The sequence below is a fragment of the Elephantulus edwardii genome, unplaced genomic scaffold, assembly GCF_000299155.1.
Source record: "Elephantulus edwardii isolate Elephantulus edwardi_28Jun2011 unplaced genomic scaffold, EleEdw1.0 scaffold00086, whole genome shotgun sequence".
Taxonomy (NCBI): domain Eukaryota; kingdom Metazoa; phylum Chordata; class Mammalia; order Macroscelidea; family Macroscelididae; genus Elephantulus; species Elephantulus edwardii.
Window position 1 is genome coordinate 10,272,458 of NW_006399836.1, and position 20,368 is coordinate 10,292,825.

The following is a 20,368-nucleotide window of genomic DNA, read 5'->3' on the forward strand; positions in this document are numbered from 1 at the left end:
CCCGCCCCCCCCCGCCTAAGCCCAGTAGTGACAAGAAAGAATGGCCTGGTGCTCTGCTTCTGTGCAAAAAGCCTTTGGAATAAGTCTACTGTTGGTCTCTATGCAAAACATCTAGCTCCTCGATAAGCTGCATTTCCCCCTCTATTCTCTCTTCCGGGTATCTGATCCTCTGGGCTCCTCACCTCATGAGCTCCAACAAGTCTTTGAACATCGGGGTGCTGCTGAGGTCTTCTTCCACTGCAATGTCCCTGTAGAGGTAACAGGCAGGGCTGAGGCGGCACCAGGTCTGAAGTAGAGCCTCAGGCCACGTGGGCCTTATCACCTTGACACCACATTATGCCTTCCCGAGAGGGCAGTGGGAGCCACGGCAGGCTTTTGGGGAGGGGGATGAAGTTCCATTTGGGGTAGCGGAGGTGGAGGAGATTATAGGGGGGAAGGGGTTGGGTAGGAGGAGAGATGAGGATGGACAGAGGGAAGGGTGAGCATGGAGGATGGCCCAGCCCCTCCTCCCAGCCGGCCACGAACTTGATGGTGCTGATGGTGTCTTCGTAGTAGTAGCAGCGCAGCCAGTTGGTGGAATCATCTTCTTCAGGAAATTCCTTGAGGATCTTCACAAAGGACAGCGGGAAGATGCCAGTGGTTCCCCGGACGGTGCCCTGAGGAGAAGGACAAGGGACAACCCAGTGGTATGTGGAGAGAAGCAGGCCACCCTCCAGACTGCCAAGCCCTTTCCCAGTGATGAGAAAGGCAGGCAAGGCTGGATTCTCCAGTGCAGAAGGAGAACAGGTCACCTGGATGTTCACCCCAAGAACTGCGCTCTGTTGCTACATCGGTCAGGAGCTGAATTCATCTGGAAATCTACTTACAACTCATCCATCCATCCATCCATCCATCCATCCATCCATCCATCCATCCATCCTCTCATTCATCAAAGAGTTTGTGATACTGAGTCCCTGGCCCTCCTGGGCTTCCATAGGATGAAGCGAGATAGAGTGCCAGGAAGTCCATGCATTGGCAGGGGATCAGATAGAGCAGACATCGAGAAGGAAAATCAAGCATGGAGAAGAGTGTGGGTGGGGGGACACCTATTGGTGAACCTCACTCTATCCATCTATCTACCTCCTCGCCACCGCCATCAAGTCAAGTCTGACTCATTGTGACTCTCTGCTGAGTTTCCAGGTATTCAATCTTAACAGGAGGAGGCTGCCCATTTTCTCCTGCAGAGGGGCAGGTGGACTCGACCTGCTGACGTTTCAGTTAGCAGCCCAATACATTATGGAATACACCATGAAGGACCAAGCAGTTTCAAGTCTACTCCAGCCCTGGCCCCTCCTGTCTCCCATGAAAGACCCACCCTGCCTGCACTGTGGAAGCATTTCTTCTCATTCCTCACATCCCTCAGTGGGAGCCATACGTTTTACTCCCTATTGCAAGGAAGTGTAAACAGAGGCTCCAAATACTTCCCTCCCTACTCCTCCGCCCCTCCTCTTACCCAAAACACTGATATATAGCATTTCCCAGAGAACAGGAAGGCAACTAATATTTCCTGTTTCTAGAGAATAACCTGGGGATAGATACCTCTGGTGGCAATTTCCAAATTAGAGCTGAAAACAAAGCTGTTGCAGGTTACCAGACCAATGTTCCCTTGCACCCCTCCAGTGTGGCACGCCAAGGACTTGGCATCCCCCTGGTGACCCCCAAGGACCTGGGCCTGCCTAGGGACTTGCCCCAGAATCTCCTGGGACACAGTGGGGATGGATCTTGTTAACAATTTTCCTCCACGGTTGGTTAGGTTATTGCTCTTGTTACTGTTGTGAGTTGCTGTGGAGTCGAGTACAACTCATAGCAACCCTGTGAACAGACCTGAGCCCTGTCCTGTATTGAGCCGTCCTCACAGTTTCTGACACACTCCAGCCCATCGCTGCAGTCACTGTGTCAATCTATCTTGATGAAAGTGGTCTTCTCTTTCTCTAGCCTTCTATCCTTCCAAGCATGATATCCTTTTCTAAGGAATAGCTTCTCCCAGCTACATGTCCAAAGTATGAGAGATAAAACTTTGACATCCTTGCCTCCAAGAAGCATTCTGGCTGCACATTTTCTAAAACATACCTGTTTTAGTCCATGGGGTAGTCTGTACTCTTCTCCAACACTACAACTCAAAAGGCATCCATCCTCTTTGCCATCCTTATTAAATGTCTGGATCTCAGATACATAACAAGTGACTGAAAAGATCAGGCACACCTTAGTCTTCAAACTGACATCATTGCTCTTCAGTATTTTGTCGAGGTCCCTGACAGTGCATTTGTCCAAAGCAATTCACCTCCTTATCACCTGACTGCTGGTATCAAGGGTATTGATTGTGGATTCAAGCAAAATGAGATCTTTACTTTAACAGTTTCAATCTTTTTCCATCATGATGTTGTTCACTGATCCAGGGGTAAGAACCTTTGTCTTCAGGAAGGTGGTAGAGAGGAAGATATGTATTTGTTTTGTGTCTAGAACTTTCTGTTCTTATTGTTGTTGTTATGTGCCGTCGAGTCGTTTTCGACTCATAGCGACCCTATGCACAACAGCCCTAAACCCTGCTCTATCCTGCGCCAGCCGCACTGCCTCTGACACACCCATCCCGATTACCCCAGTCACCGAATCAATCCACCTCATAGAGGGTCTTCCCCTCCTGTGCTGTCCCTCCACCCTACCAAGCATGATGTCCCTCTCCAAGGACCTCCTTGCAACGTGTCCAAAGTATGTCAGACGAAGCCCCAGAATCCTTGCCTCCAAGGAGTAGCTTGCTTTAATCCTCTCCAATTTTGAACCAGGCAGTATTACCCTGCTCTGTTCTGACTACTGCCTCTTGGTCCAAGTACAGGTTTCGCATTAGCACAATTAAATGTTCTGGGATTCCCATTCTTCTCAGAGTCAGCCACAGTTTGTTATGATCCACACAGCCAAATGCCTTTGCATAATCAATGAAATACAGATAGACATTCTTCTGGTATTCTCTGCTTTCAGCCAAGATCCATCTAACATCAGCAACAATATCCCTAGTACCACGACCCCTTCTAAACCCAGCCTGGACCTCCGGCAGTTCTCTGCTGATGTGCTGTTCTAATCGTTTTTGGATGATCTTCAGCAGAATCTTGCTTGCATGTGAAATTAATGACACTGTTCTGTAGTTTCCACACTCAGTTGGGTCACCTTTCTTTGGAATGGGAACAAATATAGATCTCTTCCAGTCAGTTGGCCAAGTGGTTGTTCTCCAGATTTCTTGGCACAACTTGGTGAGCACGTCCAGGGCAACATCTGTTTTTTCTCCTCTCTGTAGCCACCCTTTTTGGCTCCCCATTCCTCCATCTTTCTGAGTCTCTGTTTTCTCATCCATCAAGTGGGAAGATCCCATGCTGTCTCCACAGTGGCTGTGAGAATTCTGTGTGAAATGCGTGTGTGCACACAGAGGGGTAATGGCGGCTGCGTTTTTAGCAATGGCAGCTGCATTTTTAGTGTCTTCCTTAAAGAAACCTGATAGCCAGCCAGGGCCTCTAGTTGGTGACCTCTTCCCTCTCCTCACTGAGCCAGCATGGAGCCCATCTAGGGACCTTGAGCACTGGGACAAAGCTGTGAGCAACAGGACCGCACTTCAAAACACACCCAGGGGAAGTCCTCATCTATATCCCACCACCCCCAGCTGTCACACAAAGCCACACACCAGGCACTCAGCTCTTCCTGGGGTCATGTCCTGCACCCCATGCCCTCATTAACCCTAAAAGAACCCCCTTGAAGAAACAGCCAGTGTTATCTCCCTTCACAGAAAAGGAAATGATGATTGAGCAAGCTTCCCAAGGTCAAGGCTACTTAAAAACAGAGCTAGGGTGTGACCTCCAGACAGCCAGGCTCCAGAGCTCATACTCTTAATGACTTTCTCTTGTTGCTATCTGACAAGCACATAACACTGTTCCCACATTGTACAAAGGAGTCCTGGTGGGGTAGAGTATAAAGTGTAGGGTGACTAATCCCACTGCTGATGGTTCGAATCCCCCATCTGCTCTGAAGTAATTCACTGCTGGAAGGTTGGTTGCCCATGAGTCAGAATTGATTGGACATTAGCGGGTTGGGCACCGGTGTGTTTGAACATGTGACTCTCCACAGGGGTGAACGTCTGAAGACTATGAGATTTGTCAGCTGGAGGTAGAAGTGACTACTGGATTCCAGGGACTAAAGACCAGACATGCTGCTACACATTCTACACTTTCTGGTACACAGGACAGGCCCCCACAGCAAAGAAAGAGCCCGTCTCAGTGCTAACAATGCTGGCTATAAACCAAGAAATGAAATGTTGTTGGTTGATTGCAACAGCCTTGGTGGCATAGTGGTAAAACTCTTGACTGCTAACAGAAGGATCAGCTGTTTGAGGCTACTAGCAACTCCACAGGTGACAAATACAGCAGGCTGGGACATTAATGCCTTGGAAACCTTATGGAGCTGTTCGACTCTGTTTCATGGGCCGGCTCTGGGTCTAAAGCCGCTCCACGTCGTGGGGTGGATTTACCGACATGCCTCCTTAAAGGAGCTGAGGGCAGGTTCTCACTACCCCCAGGCCACCCCAGCCCTATAACTCCAGGACCAGCTCTTCCTTGAAGTCTTCTCCAGAGACCAGCCCCCCCCCTCCCGCCCTGACAGCGAGTCTCCCTCACCTCCAGCCAATCTTTATTGATCCGACTGAGAAGGAAGATGACGTCTCCGGCTTTGAAACTCAGCTCCAGTTTGCTGTTCCCAGTGAAGTCAAACAGGGCCTGGGAGGAGGAGCAGGGTGAGGAGAGAGGGAACAGATGGTTTCATGGGCGAGGACACTGAGGCTCATCGAGGTTGAACAACTTACTGGGACCACCTGGTTTGCTAATGGAGGAGGGGAGATTTGAACCCAGGTCTCCCTAATTCCAGAATGAGTGCATTCCAGTCTGCTGGTTAGGGGTGCAAACTTTCTGAACTATGTACCTTCTCTGCCCTCTCCCCACCCTTGCTGGCCTCCTTGAGGGTCTCTGCTGTTGTTGTTTTGTGCTGTAGAGTCAGAACACAGCTGACCCTTCAGCCGATTTTCAGAGGCAGTAAATCATACAGGAGGAAGTTGTCTATCTTTCTCCTTTGGAGCTTCTGGTAGATTCGAACCATGTGCCTTTGGGATTGTAGTACAGATTCTTACCACTAGGCTACTAGAGCTCCCTGGGAACCTCTACTCCTGTTGTTGTTGATTGTCGTTGAGTCGAGTGCGACTCATAGTGACCTTATGAACAACGGACCTGAAGCCTTTCTATAACTATCATCATTTCTCAAAGTTCAGAGAGTTTCCAGAGGCATGTTGTTTAGGAAGTGAATGCCACTGCTGCTTCCCATAATCCCCGGTTCCTCTCTACTGGGGCAGTGCCACACTCATTTTAAACTACCCCTTTGTGTGTGTCCCTGGGACTGTAAACCTCTAGGACAAATCCCTGTCTGATTCATCTCTGACGTTTCAGTCCCCACCACAGTGGGGCTGCCCCCAGGAGGCCTGGGAAAGCTTGCCGTGTGATGTATGATTGAGAACCTCTTCTCTGCCTGTGTTCCTGTCCTGCTCCCTCCTCTCGGCTGAGCTGGGCTGGGTCCCTCAGTGTCACAGGTTCTAGCCTCGTACCGCCTGGTCTCCACCCCCAGTACCCAGCACCATTGCAGGCCCACAGCTAGGCCCAGTGTGGAGAGGCTGACGGGTGACTCGTGGATGGAAGTCTGGAGACCCCGGCCGGGTACCTCTGCTCGTGGTGCTGCCAGGCTGTCAAAGCTAGGACCTTGAGGGGAGACACTCTTACTGTGGGGAGAGAAGAGACGCTTGTCAGCCCACCTGCTCCTGTGCCCAGAGAAGACCCTCAGAGCCAGGAGAGGGTTGTGGGAAAGGAAACATGGAAAACACAGCCGCCATTGCTCCTCCCATCACCCCAATGTCCACACAGAGTTCTCACTGGCACCCCAGCTAAGAAAGCTGTTGTCCTCCCTGGTGGAAGTGGAAGCAGAAGCTCAGGAAAGGGGGTGGGAAGCAGGAGGCTCTGCATTTGGTGCCCAGAGCTCTCCAAACAGTCCACATTTCTTTTTCTACTTTCTAAAACCCATTTTTGAGGCCAACATTAGCATTCTAGTTTTTCAACCAAGCAACTGGAGGCTCTGAGGAGCAGTTGGTGGTGTGCTTTGCTTAAGGCCCCCTCTGGCTGCCCTGGGATTCATGGTTGTGTCTGCTTGGGTGCCAGGGGCTGTGGGACTTCAGACTGTGGGACCCGGGGACGCTCACAGGTGTTTGCAGGAGGAAGGAGAGGGAGGCGCTGGGGAGGAGGTCAGGGGCTCACGGGCTCTGGGAGTACTCTTTGCTGCTTTTCCTGGGATTCCCAATCTCTGAAATGTTCACTTTTGAGTGCCTTGGATTTTGTTTCCTGCCTTGTCTTCCTTAAAGATGGTGGTTGTTGTTGTTAGATGCCATCAAATCGAATACTACTCATAGCGACCCCATGGACAACAGACCTGACCCCTGTCCTGTCCTGTGCCATCCTCATCTTCTCTGACACACTTGAGCCCATCGCTGCAGTCACTGTGTCATTCTATCTCACTGGAAGTCTTCCTCTCCTTCACTCTCCATCTTTCCAGGCACGATGTCCCTCTCCAAGGAACAGCCCCACCTAGCCACGTGTCCAAAATACGAAAGGCGAAGGTTTATCATCTCTGTCTCCAAGGAGCACTCTGACTGCACTTTCTCCAAAACATAGCTATTTAGAGTCCATGGGATGTTCAGTGCTCTTCTCCAACACCACAGCTCAAAGATATCATTTCTTCTGTCACCTTTATTCATTATCCAGTCCTTTGAGGTAAGGGCACACAGTGACCCCTGGAGGCCAACATGCACTACCATGCAGAAAACAGGCTCAAACTTGGAGTTCTGCACTGGGGAGCAATCAGAGCATTTGTGGGTTGGGTGACCCTCCATCCTGCACCTATCCCACCTAGATCAGGCTCCCAGAGCCCCAAGGTCATCCTCCAAGGTCGCCATGAGCAAACCTTCTCTGGACCCAGTTTCCAGTCTGTACTGTTACCCACATAAAATGTGCCCTTCCTAAACCCTCCCTGCTCTTGCTATTTTTTAAGCTCACCCAATTAGCTAGGTATCTGACTGGTCAGGGGAGAAAGTGGACCTGTTTTCCATCTCTCCTTCCAGGGAAGAAAGATCTCTTTCCTCTCAGGGCTGTGTTATAAGAGCTCAGCTCAGGGTCAGGAGGGGCGAGGTCCAGTGACTTACACTTTTCGGGTGCGTGGACGGAGCCGGCGGAGAGCCTGGGGTATCTGCTCCGAGTCGTAGGGTGACTGGTAAAAGAAGATCCGGAGATCTTCGTCCATCAGAACCCAGACAGGCAAGCTGAGCAGGTTCTGTGTTTAGATAAAGACGAAAAATCTGGAATCCCAGACATAGGGCCCCCTTTTCCCCTATCAAGGCATTGTAGACCCGATGATGCAAACAGGTTACGTGTTTCTAAAATCTCAGCACGTTGAAGTAACATTTCACCAGCTTTGCTCCTGGGCCCAAGGTCAGAAGGGGGACAACGGGCTTAAGCACTTCATTCATAAAAACATAAACTCATTGCCATGGACTTGGAGCCCACCCACAGCTGACCCTCCTATGGGGGTGGGGCTGTAAATTGCACAGGAGGAGAGATTCCATCTTGCTCCCGCAGCTGCTGGGGGATTTGAACCATTACCTTTGGGCTGGCAGCTCAATAATCCTACTCGTACAGACCAGGCAAAAGGTCACCAGAAATCACCTGCGTGTACGTGATGATGTGGTAAAGGCACTCGTGTTTCTCATGGACTAACTTCCCCACCCGGAAGCTGTGTGAGTTAGTGTCAGTGAGGTGACGGGCATGACCACGGCCACACAGCTAAGAAATAATAGAGCTGGGGGCACCCAGAGAGGTCTGTTGAAAGACTTCCTGTCTTAATTAAAGATGTGACAACAATGACAGTTCCTCCAATAGCAAAAACGAACAATAATCTGTGAGATTGAGACCTAAAACATATGTTATATCATAGTTAAAAAGACATTGGTGCAGAGAGGAAACGTGTCTACCTCAGTGTAGCACGGCTAGAAAAAGGGATTAGGATTCGAACCCTGGTCTTCTCATCCTCCTTTCTTGTTTAGCCTGGGGCTGACGCATGCTCATCACTACACACAGGCCTTGGTTAGGCGCTCTCGCAAATTCTCCAACCTACAACTTGTGTAAGGAGGAAGGAGGAGTGAGGGTAGTAAGCAGAGTCATCTAAGAGATCAGCAGTGTTCCCTGTGAGGTAAGGAGCACCCCGTCATGAGAGGTATACAAGCTAAGGCTTCTAAAAACTCCAGAGTGAAGCCCTCCTGATACATAAGCCTGGGCTTTCTCACTGTGAAGGGGGCAGCTTCTTTAAGCCACTGATTTCCCAGGAGGAGGGTAGAGATATAGAGAAAAAAGGATGGAAAAGTACTTCGTAAGCTGTGAACTTGCTCCGAGAATGTGGGAATGTGGGAAATGCTGACTCTGAGTGCAAGTAGGGTATAGGGAGCAGAGACAGAGATGGGAGGAGGATGGAGATAGCACGGAGGAGGTGATCTATGGAGTCTCCACTGGCTGAGGGACTCATGGAGACAATTCTGGAGCTACTGCATTGGCAGCGTCTGCTGTCAAATGGGAGCTGTGGCAGCTGCTGGCCAACAAACTAGTGTGTGGGCGAGCCGGGACTCTGGTGTCTGTCTCATGAGGCCCTCTTAAACTGCCTCCTGCCCCTATAATGGTTCTTGCATCTCCCTCAGCCTGGCCTTTTCCAGGCCCTGCATTTCCTTTTCCTGGGGGTGAGTTTCCAGTATTTTCCCCATCCTGCTGCTTCCAAGGGTTCTCTGCTGGGCAGCAGCATCCACAGCCCATCACAGTGACCCCATGGGGTCTGTATGCAGTGCAGGGCTAGGAGGGATGGCCCAATGGGTCCAGAAACTGAAGTGTCTTTAAAGACAACCTTAAGGTCAAGATTCAGAATGTGACCAGGCCCTCTCACCTCAAGTCTGTCGGGATTTGAAGGCAGGGGGACTATTGGAGCCCTAATTCCTAACACCATTTCCCAGAGATGGTATCTGCACCCCAAAACAACCCAGGCACTCCCTCTCAGGCGTCAAGCCTGGCACAGCACCCCTACCTTCATGTAGGCGTTGAGTGCTGGTATCCTCGCCTCAGCTATCTCCTGCTTCACACCCACATAGACTTTGGCTGAAGAGAAGCAAAGAAGAGCTGAGATGGGGGCTCAGATGCTCCCCTAAATGTAAGCCCCAGAACAGAAGCTGGCTCTGAGCAGCTTCACCCTCTACATTCCAGGGACGAAGGGACAGCTGGGTGTGAGAATCAGCACTGGGATGGTAATAAGACATGAGAGCCATGGACACCACTCTGGGGACTAAAGGAGCAGGAACCACACCCATTTACTGAAGGAACCTGAGGCTGGTGTTGGGAGCCTAAAGCAGGGAGGTTTGGGGAAGGATTCAGACAGGGGTGCTTGCCTGTAAACTTGGGGGATCAACCCAATCCTTCACATCTCCCTAAGGTTTTCTCTTGCAGCAATCAAGAAGCAGGGGCCAGCAGGAGCTGAGAACCAGAGGCTGGCAACTGTCCATGGGGTGAACCAAGAAGCCCAAGGAGTCAGGCAGCAAGGGGGCTGTATGGAAGGTGACACTCCAGGTGTCCTGGGAAACAGGGGAGCCTGAGAGCCTGCTAGCAGTTGAGACCACAAAGCTAGAGGGTCTACTGGAAGGAGCCGCAGGACTAGAAGGGGAGTTGTTGTTAGGTGCCTTGGAGTCAAGTACAACCCATAACGACTCTTTGAAAGACAGATTTGAACCCTTGCCCATCCTATGCTATCCTCTCAGCCTCTGACGTTCTCAAGCCCATTGCTGCAGTCACTGTGTCAATCCACCTGGTTGAGGATCTTCCTTTCTTTCGCTCACCCTCCACCTTCCCAACCATGATGTCCCTCTCTAAAGAATAACCCCTCCTAGCAACATGCCCAAAGTAGGACACGAAGCTTCATCATCTTTGCCTCCAAGGAGCACTCTGGATGCACCTTCTTTAAGACACAACTGTTTGTTCTTTTGGCAGTCTATGGGGTATTCAGTACAAACACCAGAAGAGGGGTAGTTGTGTTTAAAGTAGAGACACAGAACTGTGTTGGAGGAGTGAGGCTAAGTGTTGAGAGGGTGCTGAAGCGAGGTGACCATGGAGATCACCAGAGTTGAGGGGGTTAAGGACTGAGGTCAGAATGGTGGAGAAGAAGATCAAAAGGTGTGTCACACCACAAGATAAAGGTAAACCAATTGCAAAATGGCCACAGGATATGAACAGACACTTCACCAAAGAAGACATTCAGATGGCCAACAAGCACATGAAGAAATGTTCAAAATCCCTAGCTCTGAAAGAGACGCAAATCAAAACAACTATGAGATAGCATCTCACCCCAGTAACAATTGGAAAATTCAACAGAGCAGAAGACAACAAATGCTGGTGAGGTTGTGAAGAAACTGGAACCCTTATTCACTATTGGTGGGAGTGTAAAATGGTACAACCACTATGGAAGGCAGTATGGTGCTTTCTCAAAAGGTTGCAAATAGAAATACCATTTGACCCAGAAATTCCACTACTGGGAATATATCCTAAAGAAACTAGAACTTCCACCCAAGCAGATATATGCACACCCATGATTATTGCTGCTTTGTTTACAATAGCAAAGAGTTGGAAACAACCCAAGTGCCCATCAACAAACGAATGGATAGAGAAGCTCTGGTATATTCACACAATGGAATACGATGCAGCATTGAAAAACAAGGAACTCATGAAATATTATGCAAAATAGGTGACCCTGAAGGACATTATGCTGAGTGAAATATCTCAGTCACAAAAGGACAAATACTACGTAATGCCACTGTTATAAAAGAGGACTGACATCAGGGTTGGGGGAAAACCAAGAATAGAGGGGATAAATAATGTATACTGCATTGAAACAGATGAGGGAGAGAACTGTTTAAAAGGAATATATGATTAGGTATTATTTGCATGACAAGAGTCCAGAAAAAGAGCTACATAGTAAAGTGGACTTGGGGGGGGGTGGCAATTATATAACAATGAAAGAATTTTTTTCTTTTTTCAAAGAGAAAAGTGATCTAGGGGGAGGAGTGGGCAGACAGGAAAATGTGTAACAATGAAAGAATGAGGGGGGAAGAAAAGAAATATTAAAAAAAAAGAGATGCATCACAGAGCAGAGAGTTGGACAGTTAGTGACCACGAGCCAACGGAATGGAGTCCACGTGTGGCTAAAGGTAAGCTGGCAGGACTGGCATGGGCCTCCCACCTGGGAGTACCGGCAGGCTGCAGGTGAAGGGGTTGTTCTTGTTCTCCGGCCCAAAGCGCTCCTCCAACTTGGTCTGCAAGGCGTAGAACTGGCGATAGCGGCGATAAATGAGGTACTTGGCTCCACCTTTCGTCTTCACCTCAATGACAAAAACCTAGACAAGACAGAGGCCAGTGCACAGGCCCTCAGGGCCAGGGTGAGAGACAGAGGGTGGAGCTTCAGAGGGCAGAGGGTGCAGGTTCAGAGGGCAGAAGGATAGAATGGGCCTTGTCGACATTGACCCTATCAACACTTGGGGCTGGATTATTCTTTGTCGAGGACCATACTATGCACTGGAGGGTGTTTAACACCATCCGTGGTCTGCCAATAGCACATTGTGACAATAAAAATTATTTCCAGTCAAGATCCATCCCCTAGGGGTAAAGTTCCCCAGTTGAGAACAGAGGGATAGAGGTTATGAAGTCAGAGTGTTGGATGCTCAGAGATCAAAGGGTGAAGGTCTAGAGGTCAGAGGCTGAAGGTCCAGAGATTACACTTACAAAATGGCTGGTGAAGCCTCTCTTCTCTTCGATGTCGGCGATGTTGGCTGAGATGGGGATGTCATCAGGAAGCTGTTCAAAGTCACTGAGGGGGCAAAGAGGAAAAGCAATTCTGGTTAGAGCTCTACTGTGTTCAGTGGCGACCTGGTGTACAAAGTGGTCCAGGTCTATGGGGGCATCCAGCACTGACACTGGGGATATAAGATGATCAGGGTGAGGTCCAGGCCTGGAACATGAGGGCATTTGGAAATGAGGAGCACATGTCCATGGCCAAGTGATCATCTAACACACTGTTTTTCAATCGTGTGGATCCACTCAGGCATGTGTATCTGTCATAAGCCTCCCCCAACCAGGCCTTGTTCAAGTTCATATGCATAAACTGAGTCAGTACAGGCCCTGGGTGGAATGGGAATGGCTGGTTCTGTCCAGAATTCCCCCCCAAAGCAGGAGACAAGTCTTGATGGTCAAGTAGGATTTCACTGAAGGAAGCAGTGGAAAGTCCTCCCAGGCTGTGGGAACAAACAGCATCTGCCCAGGTGCTAACCATGACTGACCAGTGTCCAGACCATGTGGACCAAACACAGCCTAAGCCTGGTGATTGGAGCCTGAACAGGGAATGTGGAGACTCACATGCTGAGCTGAGGAGCTAAGAGACTGCTGCAGGAGCAGCAAGCCACTCAAGGTCCAGAAAAGGATGAACGCACAATAAGATTGTGGCCTTAAGAGGTTAATTCAGGTTGTTGTGGGGAGAGGAAAGGAGAGGAAAGAAGGGGCAGAGGCTGTGGGGAGAGTGACCCAACCTACAGATGACAGAAGTGTCAGGGGAGGGGAGAGTAACACCATTTAAGTTTGTTGTGTTCCCTGCCTCTTAATAGCTAACTGAGCTCCAAGTTTGATCAGTGTGTATGTGCCTAACCCCAAATAACAGCCCATCATTGCTCCAAGCCAAACACAAATATATGGTGTCCTCGGGCTAGGGTAAAGAATAAAGAATGAGAGGGGACACCAAGAATGGACGAGAAAACAGAGAGTGTAAAGCAGGGGGTGAACAGCTTGAACAAGTGAAGCACCGAACCCAGCTTCCCTGTGTCTTTATTGAAAATTGTCATGGAGCAAATCACAAAGAGAATTCTATACAAATGAAGCTAAGCTCTTTCTATTGAAAACCTTATGCTTGACTCAGGAGGGAGGGGTTAACAAATACAGTGCAGGAGTTGTGAAAACCCCTGTGCCTGTGTCAGGGGGAACTCCAGCTTGTATTTACGCCTCCCTCATATCCTGATAGACAATTTGGTTAATTATTAATATTTAGTTTGATATTTGGCTTCCCACAATATGGCTCCTTATTCCCAGCCTCCCTTGCAGCTAGGGGCAGCCAGGTGTCCAGTGATGACCAAAAAGACCTAAGAGGATTTGATGTCCTGATCCAATAGGATAGACAAGGCCAGCATGGACTGCTCTCCTTCTCCCTCTACCTGACATGAAAGCAGATGTGATAGCTGGTCCTTTTGCAGCCATATTGCATACATGAGGCAGAAACACCAGGAGAGCCAAAGGAATTTCTGATATGCTGACTCTAACATTAATTGAACTGCAGAACTAGCTATGACCTACTGCCAGACTTCATGTACTGTAAGTAAAAAAAGAAATGCCTCCTGGTTAAACTATTATTAGTTCCTCTTTCCCTGAAGTAGATTGCGTTTTTACTTGACACATAACCAAGTTTAGTCACTGTTTGGGTGTAGGAGTGGAAGAAATGGCAGCATTAGTGATGTTCTGATCACAATGCATTGGAGGAGGTGAAGTAGATGAACTCATTTTTGGTTAAGCTAATTTGAGAGGCCTCCAGAACCCTTGAACTCAGATTCCCATGTCCTTCAGGAAGCTGAAATGCAGCTCTGGAGCTCAGCAGAGGGCCTCTGCTAGAATGGAAAAGTTAAGAACCACTAATTGGATGACATTGTTGTTGACAAGACACTGGTGCGAGAAGGAGAGACAAGATGCTGGCACCAGAAGGGGACTGGGTAGGTCAGTGGACCAGCTGAATATAAGGCAGGTTTGGAGACAGCCCAGACAGATGACAAGGGGAAGCACACCAGGAATCCCAGAGCACCATCAACTCTGGGTTGCAGACAGATAACAAGCAGACAGAAGTGACTGGATGCCTAAGCTGTCATAACAGACGTTAGTTCAGGACTCTCTTAACAGCTACTTGTGGAGGTGGGAGTGAAAGGATGGGGAGGTTCCTGCAGCTGGGGGAGGGCTACCAAATTTCTCTTATGGGGAAGTGTCTTTCATCTGCTCTTTTGAGTAAAATGCTTGTATGTGAGATATTATAGTAAAGTTGAGCTTCCAGTTTAAGACAGACTAGGAAGAAGGCTTAGCCATGCACATCCAAAATAACAGGTCTTCAAAAATCCTATGAATAATAGAGCACACTTAGACCAGTAGATCTAGCACTGGAGACTGAGATCTCAATTGGGAAACATAAATGAAGAGGAAAAATTGCAAATAGCCACTAATAATTGGAATGTAGAATGTAAGATGTATGTTGTTGTTGCTGCTGTTATGTACCATTGCGTCAACTACAATTCATAGTGACCCTATGCACAAAAGCTCTGAACTCTCCCCTATCCTGAACCAATCTCACTGACTCTGACACCCCAGTACCCCAGTTGCTGTGTCAGTTCATCTCATCCAAGTCTTCCTCTCACAGTATGTTCAAGAAGTATGAATGTAGACAAATTAGATATTGTTAAAAAAAGAAATGGAACACATAAGTACTGACATATTTGGCATTAATGTGCTGAAATGGGTCATTCTGGCATGGATTAGCACTTTGAATCAGAAAATCATGTGATCTAGTATACAAGGAATGAAAAAAATGAGGAAAAATGAGGTCACATTTATAGTAAAAAAGACCATTTCTAGCTCCATCCTGAAATCAATGTTGTGAACGACAGGATAATATCCATGGACATGCAAGAAAAACTTGTTAATACCACTAGCATTCAAATATAAGCACCAATAACTAGAGCCAGAGAACAGGAAATAGAAGATTTCTACCAACTTTGCAGTCTGAAATCAATCAAACATGTAATCAAGATTAGTAATAATTGGCAAATGGAATGCAAAGATCAGTAGTCAGGAAAATATGGACTTGGTGACAGAAATGAGACCAGAGATAGAATTTTGTAAAATTTATTATTTACTCTTTGCAAATACCTTTTATAAAAACACAAAAGGCCACTATACACATAGACCTCACCTAATGGATTACACAGGAATAAGATTGATTACATCTGTGGAGAGAATCACTGAAGAAGCTTAATATCAGCTTTGAAAACTAGGTCAGATGCTGAGCTTATTGAGGAACAGACCACCAATTACTCATGTGTTAGTTCAAACTGAAGTGAAAGAAAATGAAAAGAAGTTACCAACACAATCCTGAATGATTATTTTCTCTCAATTGGCATGTGATAACCCAACCAGTGCTCTTTCCAAGAAATTGTTTACAATTTAAAACAGAGAAAGAAAGAAAGAAAGAAAGAAAGAAAGAAAGAAAGAAAGAAAGAAAGAAAGAAGGTGCTAAAACTCAAAACAGAGGCCTCTAAATGTTTGTGCTAATTGTTTTCTTTTTGTTCAAGTTTGCTGTTGTTGTCTGATTTTTGTCTTATGTTTAATGTAGCAATACTTTTGAGCTCATATAAGTTTCAGTAAAATAAGAAAAGTAAAAAATATAGGCATGAAGCTAACATAAAAGAAAACTCTTAATTTAAAAGATTAAAAAGGAAAAAATAAGTAATGGAGTGAAAATAAAGAAAAATATTAGAAGCTGCAGCTGAAAAATTTTTAAAAGGAAGAAATCTCTGAATTAGTGAAAAGAGTTACAATAGACTGTGTTTAGCAGCCATAAAGCTGGTGAGACTGTTTGTCCTTGGTAGTCCAGAGTGCCAGATATAAATACACATGCCAGTCTTTCACAGCTGCATAGATAAAGCGACATAGAAGTTTTGAAGCAGATAAGTGAGAAAATGCAACTTAGAGTAGTTGTAAAAAAGAAAAGTTATACCCTCAATTTACTATCTGTAAAATCCATTTCTCAAGTGCTCAAAAGTAAAGCAGCTTTTCCCAAGGATAGGTACAATGTGCATTATAATAGAAAAACATCTACAAAAACAGAGCAACAAAATTAAGTCAGAAAGCCAAAAAAAGAAGGCCCATTACTTTCAGGCTCTGCAGGGGACAATGCAAATTGCCAGCAGTATCCTCTTAGCAAAAGCAATCCTCCTGTAAGCAATGACAGCATGTCTTAAATTTATTTCATGCCACCTTGAAAAGTGCTACATTAAATATAGCTCTAATAACATTACTATTATACCAAAATTAAGAGCTTTATAAAATACTCATTAATATCTTTAAACAAATTCCAGACAATATTGCCAAATTATTAGAAAAATTTAGTTCTACCAGCAAAAGTATCTTTATTCATTTAGAAATTATTGAAATGGCATGTCAAACTACAGTCCTGCAAATGTGGAGATTAGAAAAAATTCCTTAAAAAACATCAATAATTTTCAAATATTGTTGGGTGATATAAATTGAATTTGTTCTTTATTAAGCATCCCTACTTATCAATTAATTCATTTATTTAAAACTCTGGAAGGCTCTAGTAATTTCAATAGTCAAAGAGAATTAACTACTGAAACCAGTAAGAAGTTTGCTTGAATTGAACAAAGAATACAAGAAGCTCAAGTAAGCAGAATTAAAAATAATACAGAATTTTTCATAACAATGCTAATAGTTTGCATTATATTTATAAAATATCTTAAAAAGTAGCTCGACAAGTTGTTCAAAATTGTTATCAATAGCTCTAAGAGAGATGCAAATCAAAACAACTATGAGATATCATCTCACCCCAGTCAGAATAGCAAAATTTAACAGAACAGCAAGCAACAAATGCTGGCGAGGTTGTGGAGAAACTGGAACCCTTATTCACTGTTGGTGGGAGTGTAAAATGGCGCAACCACTGTGGAAGGTGGTATGGCGTTTTCTCAAAAAGTTGCAAATAGAGGTACCATTTGACCCAGCAATTCCACTACTGGGAATATATCCCAAAGAGACCATAACTGACATCCAAGCAGATATATGCACACTCATATTTATCACGGCTCTGTTCACAATAGCAAGGAGTTGGAAACAACCCAGGTGCCCATCAACAAATGAATGGATAGAGAAGCTGTGGTATATTCACACAATGGAATACTATGCTGCATTGAAAAACAAGGAACTAATTTAATATTATTCAAAATGGGTGCGCGTGGAGGACATTATGCTGAGTGAAATATCTCGGTAGCAAAAGGACAAATATTGCATGGTGGCACTGCTGTAAAATGGGACTGATATCAGGGTTGGGGTAAGACTGAGAAAAACTGGATAAATTGTGTATACTGCACTGAAACAGATGAGGGAGTAGATAATTTAAAAGCTATGTATGATAGGGTATTATGGTTGTCACAAGAGTCCACAATTCAGGTTGCATAGTGGAATGTACTTGGGGCAGTGGGAAGGGTGTGGGGGGATTGTGTACCAGGGAGAGAGTGTTTCTTTTACTTTTAGAATAGAGGAGCAAACTGGGGTGGGGGAGGAGACTGGGCCAGAGAGAAGTGCAGCAATGAATGAATGGAAATCCAAAATCTCTGTAAATGTTCATTAAAATTATTAACGGTACCATAAAATGGTACAACCACTTAAAAAAATACACTAGTATGAATTCTCCTCATCTATCATTAAGAGTAAACCCTAAAGGTCTTAAATCTAATCAAATTTAGCAAATGAAGGTTACTCAATTCCAAGAATTTAAAAAATTAAAATATATACATCATTCTGTAAATACTTTCTCATTTTTTTTCTGGGCAACTGCTTTGGGCTCTGAAAAGACTGATTCAGTTATCGTGCATCTACTTGAAGCTTTTGCTATATGAGAGTGCCTAATACTATAAAAACTGATAATGTGTCTGCTTATTGCTTTCATAAATTTAAAGGGTTTTTTTTGTTATTATACTATAACACATGTTTTGGGATTTTAAAAAAAAGTATCAAATGTTTTTGCTGTTATGTGCAGTCAAGTTGCTTGCGACTCATAGCGACCCTATGTACAACAGCCCTAAATTCTGCTCTGTCCTCTGCCAATCACACTGTCTCTGGTACACCCATCCTGATCACCCTAGTCACTGAATCAATCCACCTCATAGAGGGCCTTCGCCTCCTGCACTGTTCCTCCACCCTACCAAGCATGATGTCCCTCTCCAAGGACTGGTCCCTCCTTACAACATGTCCAAAGTATGTTAGACGGAGCCTCAGAATCCTTGCCTCCAGGGAGCCGCCCGGTTTAACCCTTCCAAGGATGAATCTGTTTGTTTTCCTAGCAGTCCATGGTACCCTCAATACTCTTCTCCAGCACCACAGCTCAAAGGCATCAATTCTCCTTCTTTCCTCCTTAGTCACTGTCCGACTCTCTGATGCACAACAAGTGATATCAAAGACCATGGCCTGTATCAGATGCACCTTAGTCTCCAGAGAGATACCATTGCTCTTCAGTACTTTGGAGAGGTCCCTAACAGCAGACTTTCTCATTGCAATACATCTTTTCATTTCCTGGCTACTGGTGCCGAGAGTGTTGACTGTGGAGCCAAGCAAATTAAAGCTGTGAACAATCTCAATCTCTTCACCATCCATCCTGATGCTGCCAGTTGGTCCAGTGGTGAGAATCTTTGTCTTCTTGACATAGAGCCTCAATCCATATTGGAGGCTGCAGTCCTTGACCCTCTGCAGCAAGCGCTTCAGGTCCTCCTCAGTTTCAGCAAGCAGGGTTGTGTCATCTGCATATCGCAGATTGTTGATGAATCTTCCACCAATCCTGACGCCACATTTCTCCTCATAGAGCCCAGCCTCCCGGATAATCTGTGCTGCATACAGGTTGAAAAGGTATGGAGACAGGACACATCTCTGGCATACGCCCTTCCCAATTTTGAACCATGCAGTGTTCCCTTGCTCTGTTCTGATGACTGGCTCTTGGTCCAAGTATAGGTTTCACATTAGCACGATTAAGTGTTCTGAGACTTCCATTCTTAGAGTCAGCCACAGTTTGTCACGATCCACAGTCAAACACCTTTGCATTATCAATGAAGCACAGATAGACATTCCTCTGGTTTTCCCTGCTTTCAGCCAAGAATCATCTAACATTAACTACAATATCCCTAGTACCACGGCCCCTTCTAAACCCAGCCTGGACTTCTGGCAGTTCTCTGATGATGTGCTGTTCCAGCCTTTTTTAGATAATCTTCAGTAGAATCTTGCTTGTATGTGAAATCAACAATATAAAAGAATAAATAAAACACTAAAAGTCTATCTTTTAAAACAAAAAGAGGGAATATGGAGGAAGGTAATACCCCTAAAAGAATAATTTTTTTAAAAAAATCCTTCATTCAGAAGGGATATCAGCCGCAGAATCACAGTGGCAAAGCCTTGGTAAAGTAAAAGCTTCTGATCTAAATCAACCTGTATATTATCTGAACCAAAATACTGATACTTGAAAATCTGGTCAAATCTAGTCATGTACTAAAATGGGGAGAAAGTTTTGCTTATATCTTCACAGAGAATAAAGAAAATATTTGGATTCCTGACAAAAACTTGAACTTCAACATGGCAAGTAAAAGAAGTTCAACATGGTGAATTTAAATGCAAAATTTGCTGAATTGGATCTACATCAAGCACAAGTTTAGCAACTCTTTGTGAACATCCGTTAAGCAAATCCACCTATCTTGGGTCAATTAAAGGAGTCAACACAACAAGAAGAAACAGTAGTGGTTCAAAATGGACAAGTTTTAAATCTATCCATTTTGTTTCTAGCTATGATTGCTATTGTATTTCTCAAGTACATATGTTAGTTGTTTTTATGTGCGATAAATAGTGACCCTATGTACAACAGCCCTAAATCCTACTCTATCCTGTGCTAATCTCACTGTCTCCAACACACCTACCCCCTACACCCTAATCACTGGATCAATCCACCTCATAGAAGGTCTTCCTCTCCTGTGCTATCCCTCCATCTTCCCAAACACGACGTCTTTCTCCAAGGACAGATCCCTCCTTGTAACATGTCCAAAGTATGTCAGACGAAGCTTCAGAATCCTTGTCTCCATGGAACAGCCTGGTTTCACCCTCTCTAGGATGAACCTGTTTGTTTTCTTAGCAATCCATGGATTTATTCAATACTCTTCTCCAACACCACGGCTCAAAGGCATTAATTCTCCTTCTATCTTTCCTCATCATTGTCCAGCTCTCTGACACATAGCAAGTGATTGCAAAGACCATGGCCTGTATCTGGCACATCTTAGTCTCCA

The 20,368-nt window shown here is 45.7% G+C and overlaps 1 protein-coding gene across 1 annotated transcript in view; it reads right to left on the minus strand.

The window, feature by feature from the left end:
• The window catches only part of NCF4 (neutrophil cytosolic factor 4, 40kDa), a 35,595-nt gene that overhangs the window by 3,569 nt on the left and 11,658 nt on the right, over window positions 1-20,368 (minus strand). The window contains exons 2-9 of the mRNA XM_006890226.1: window positions 11,964-12,048; window positions 11,425-11,578; window positions 9,226-9,296; window positions 7,307-7,434; window positions 5,779-5,836; window positions 4,692-4,790; window positions 526-656; window positions 183-248 (exon numbers count right to left, since the gene is read on the minus strand). Coding sequence (XP_006890288.1) covers window positions 183-248; window positions 526-656; window positions 4,692-4,790; window positions 5,779-5,836; window positions 7,307-7,434; window positions 9,226-9,296; window positions 11,425-11,578; window positions 11,964-12,048 — 792 coding nt within the window. The remainder of the gene's footprint in view (window positions 1-182; window positions 249-525; window positions 657-4,691; window positions 4,791-5,778; window positions 5,837-7,306; window positions 7,435-9,225; window positions 9,297-11,424; window positions 11,579-11,963; window positions 12,049-20,368) is intronic.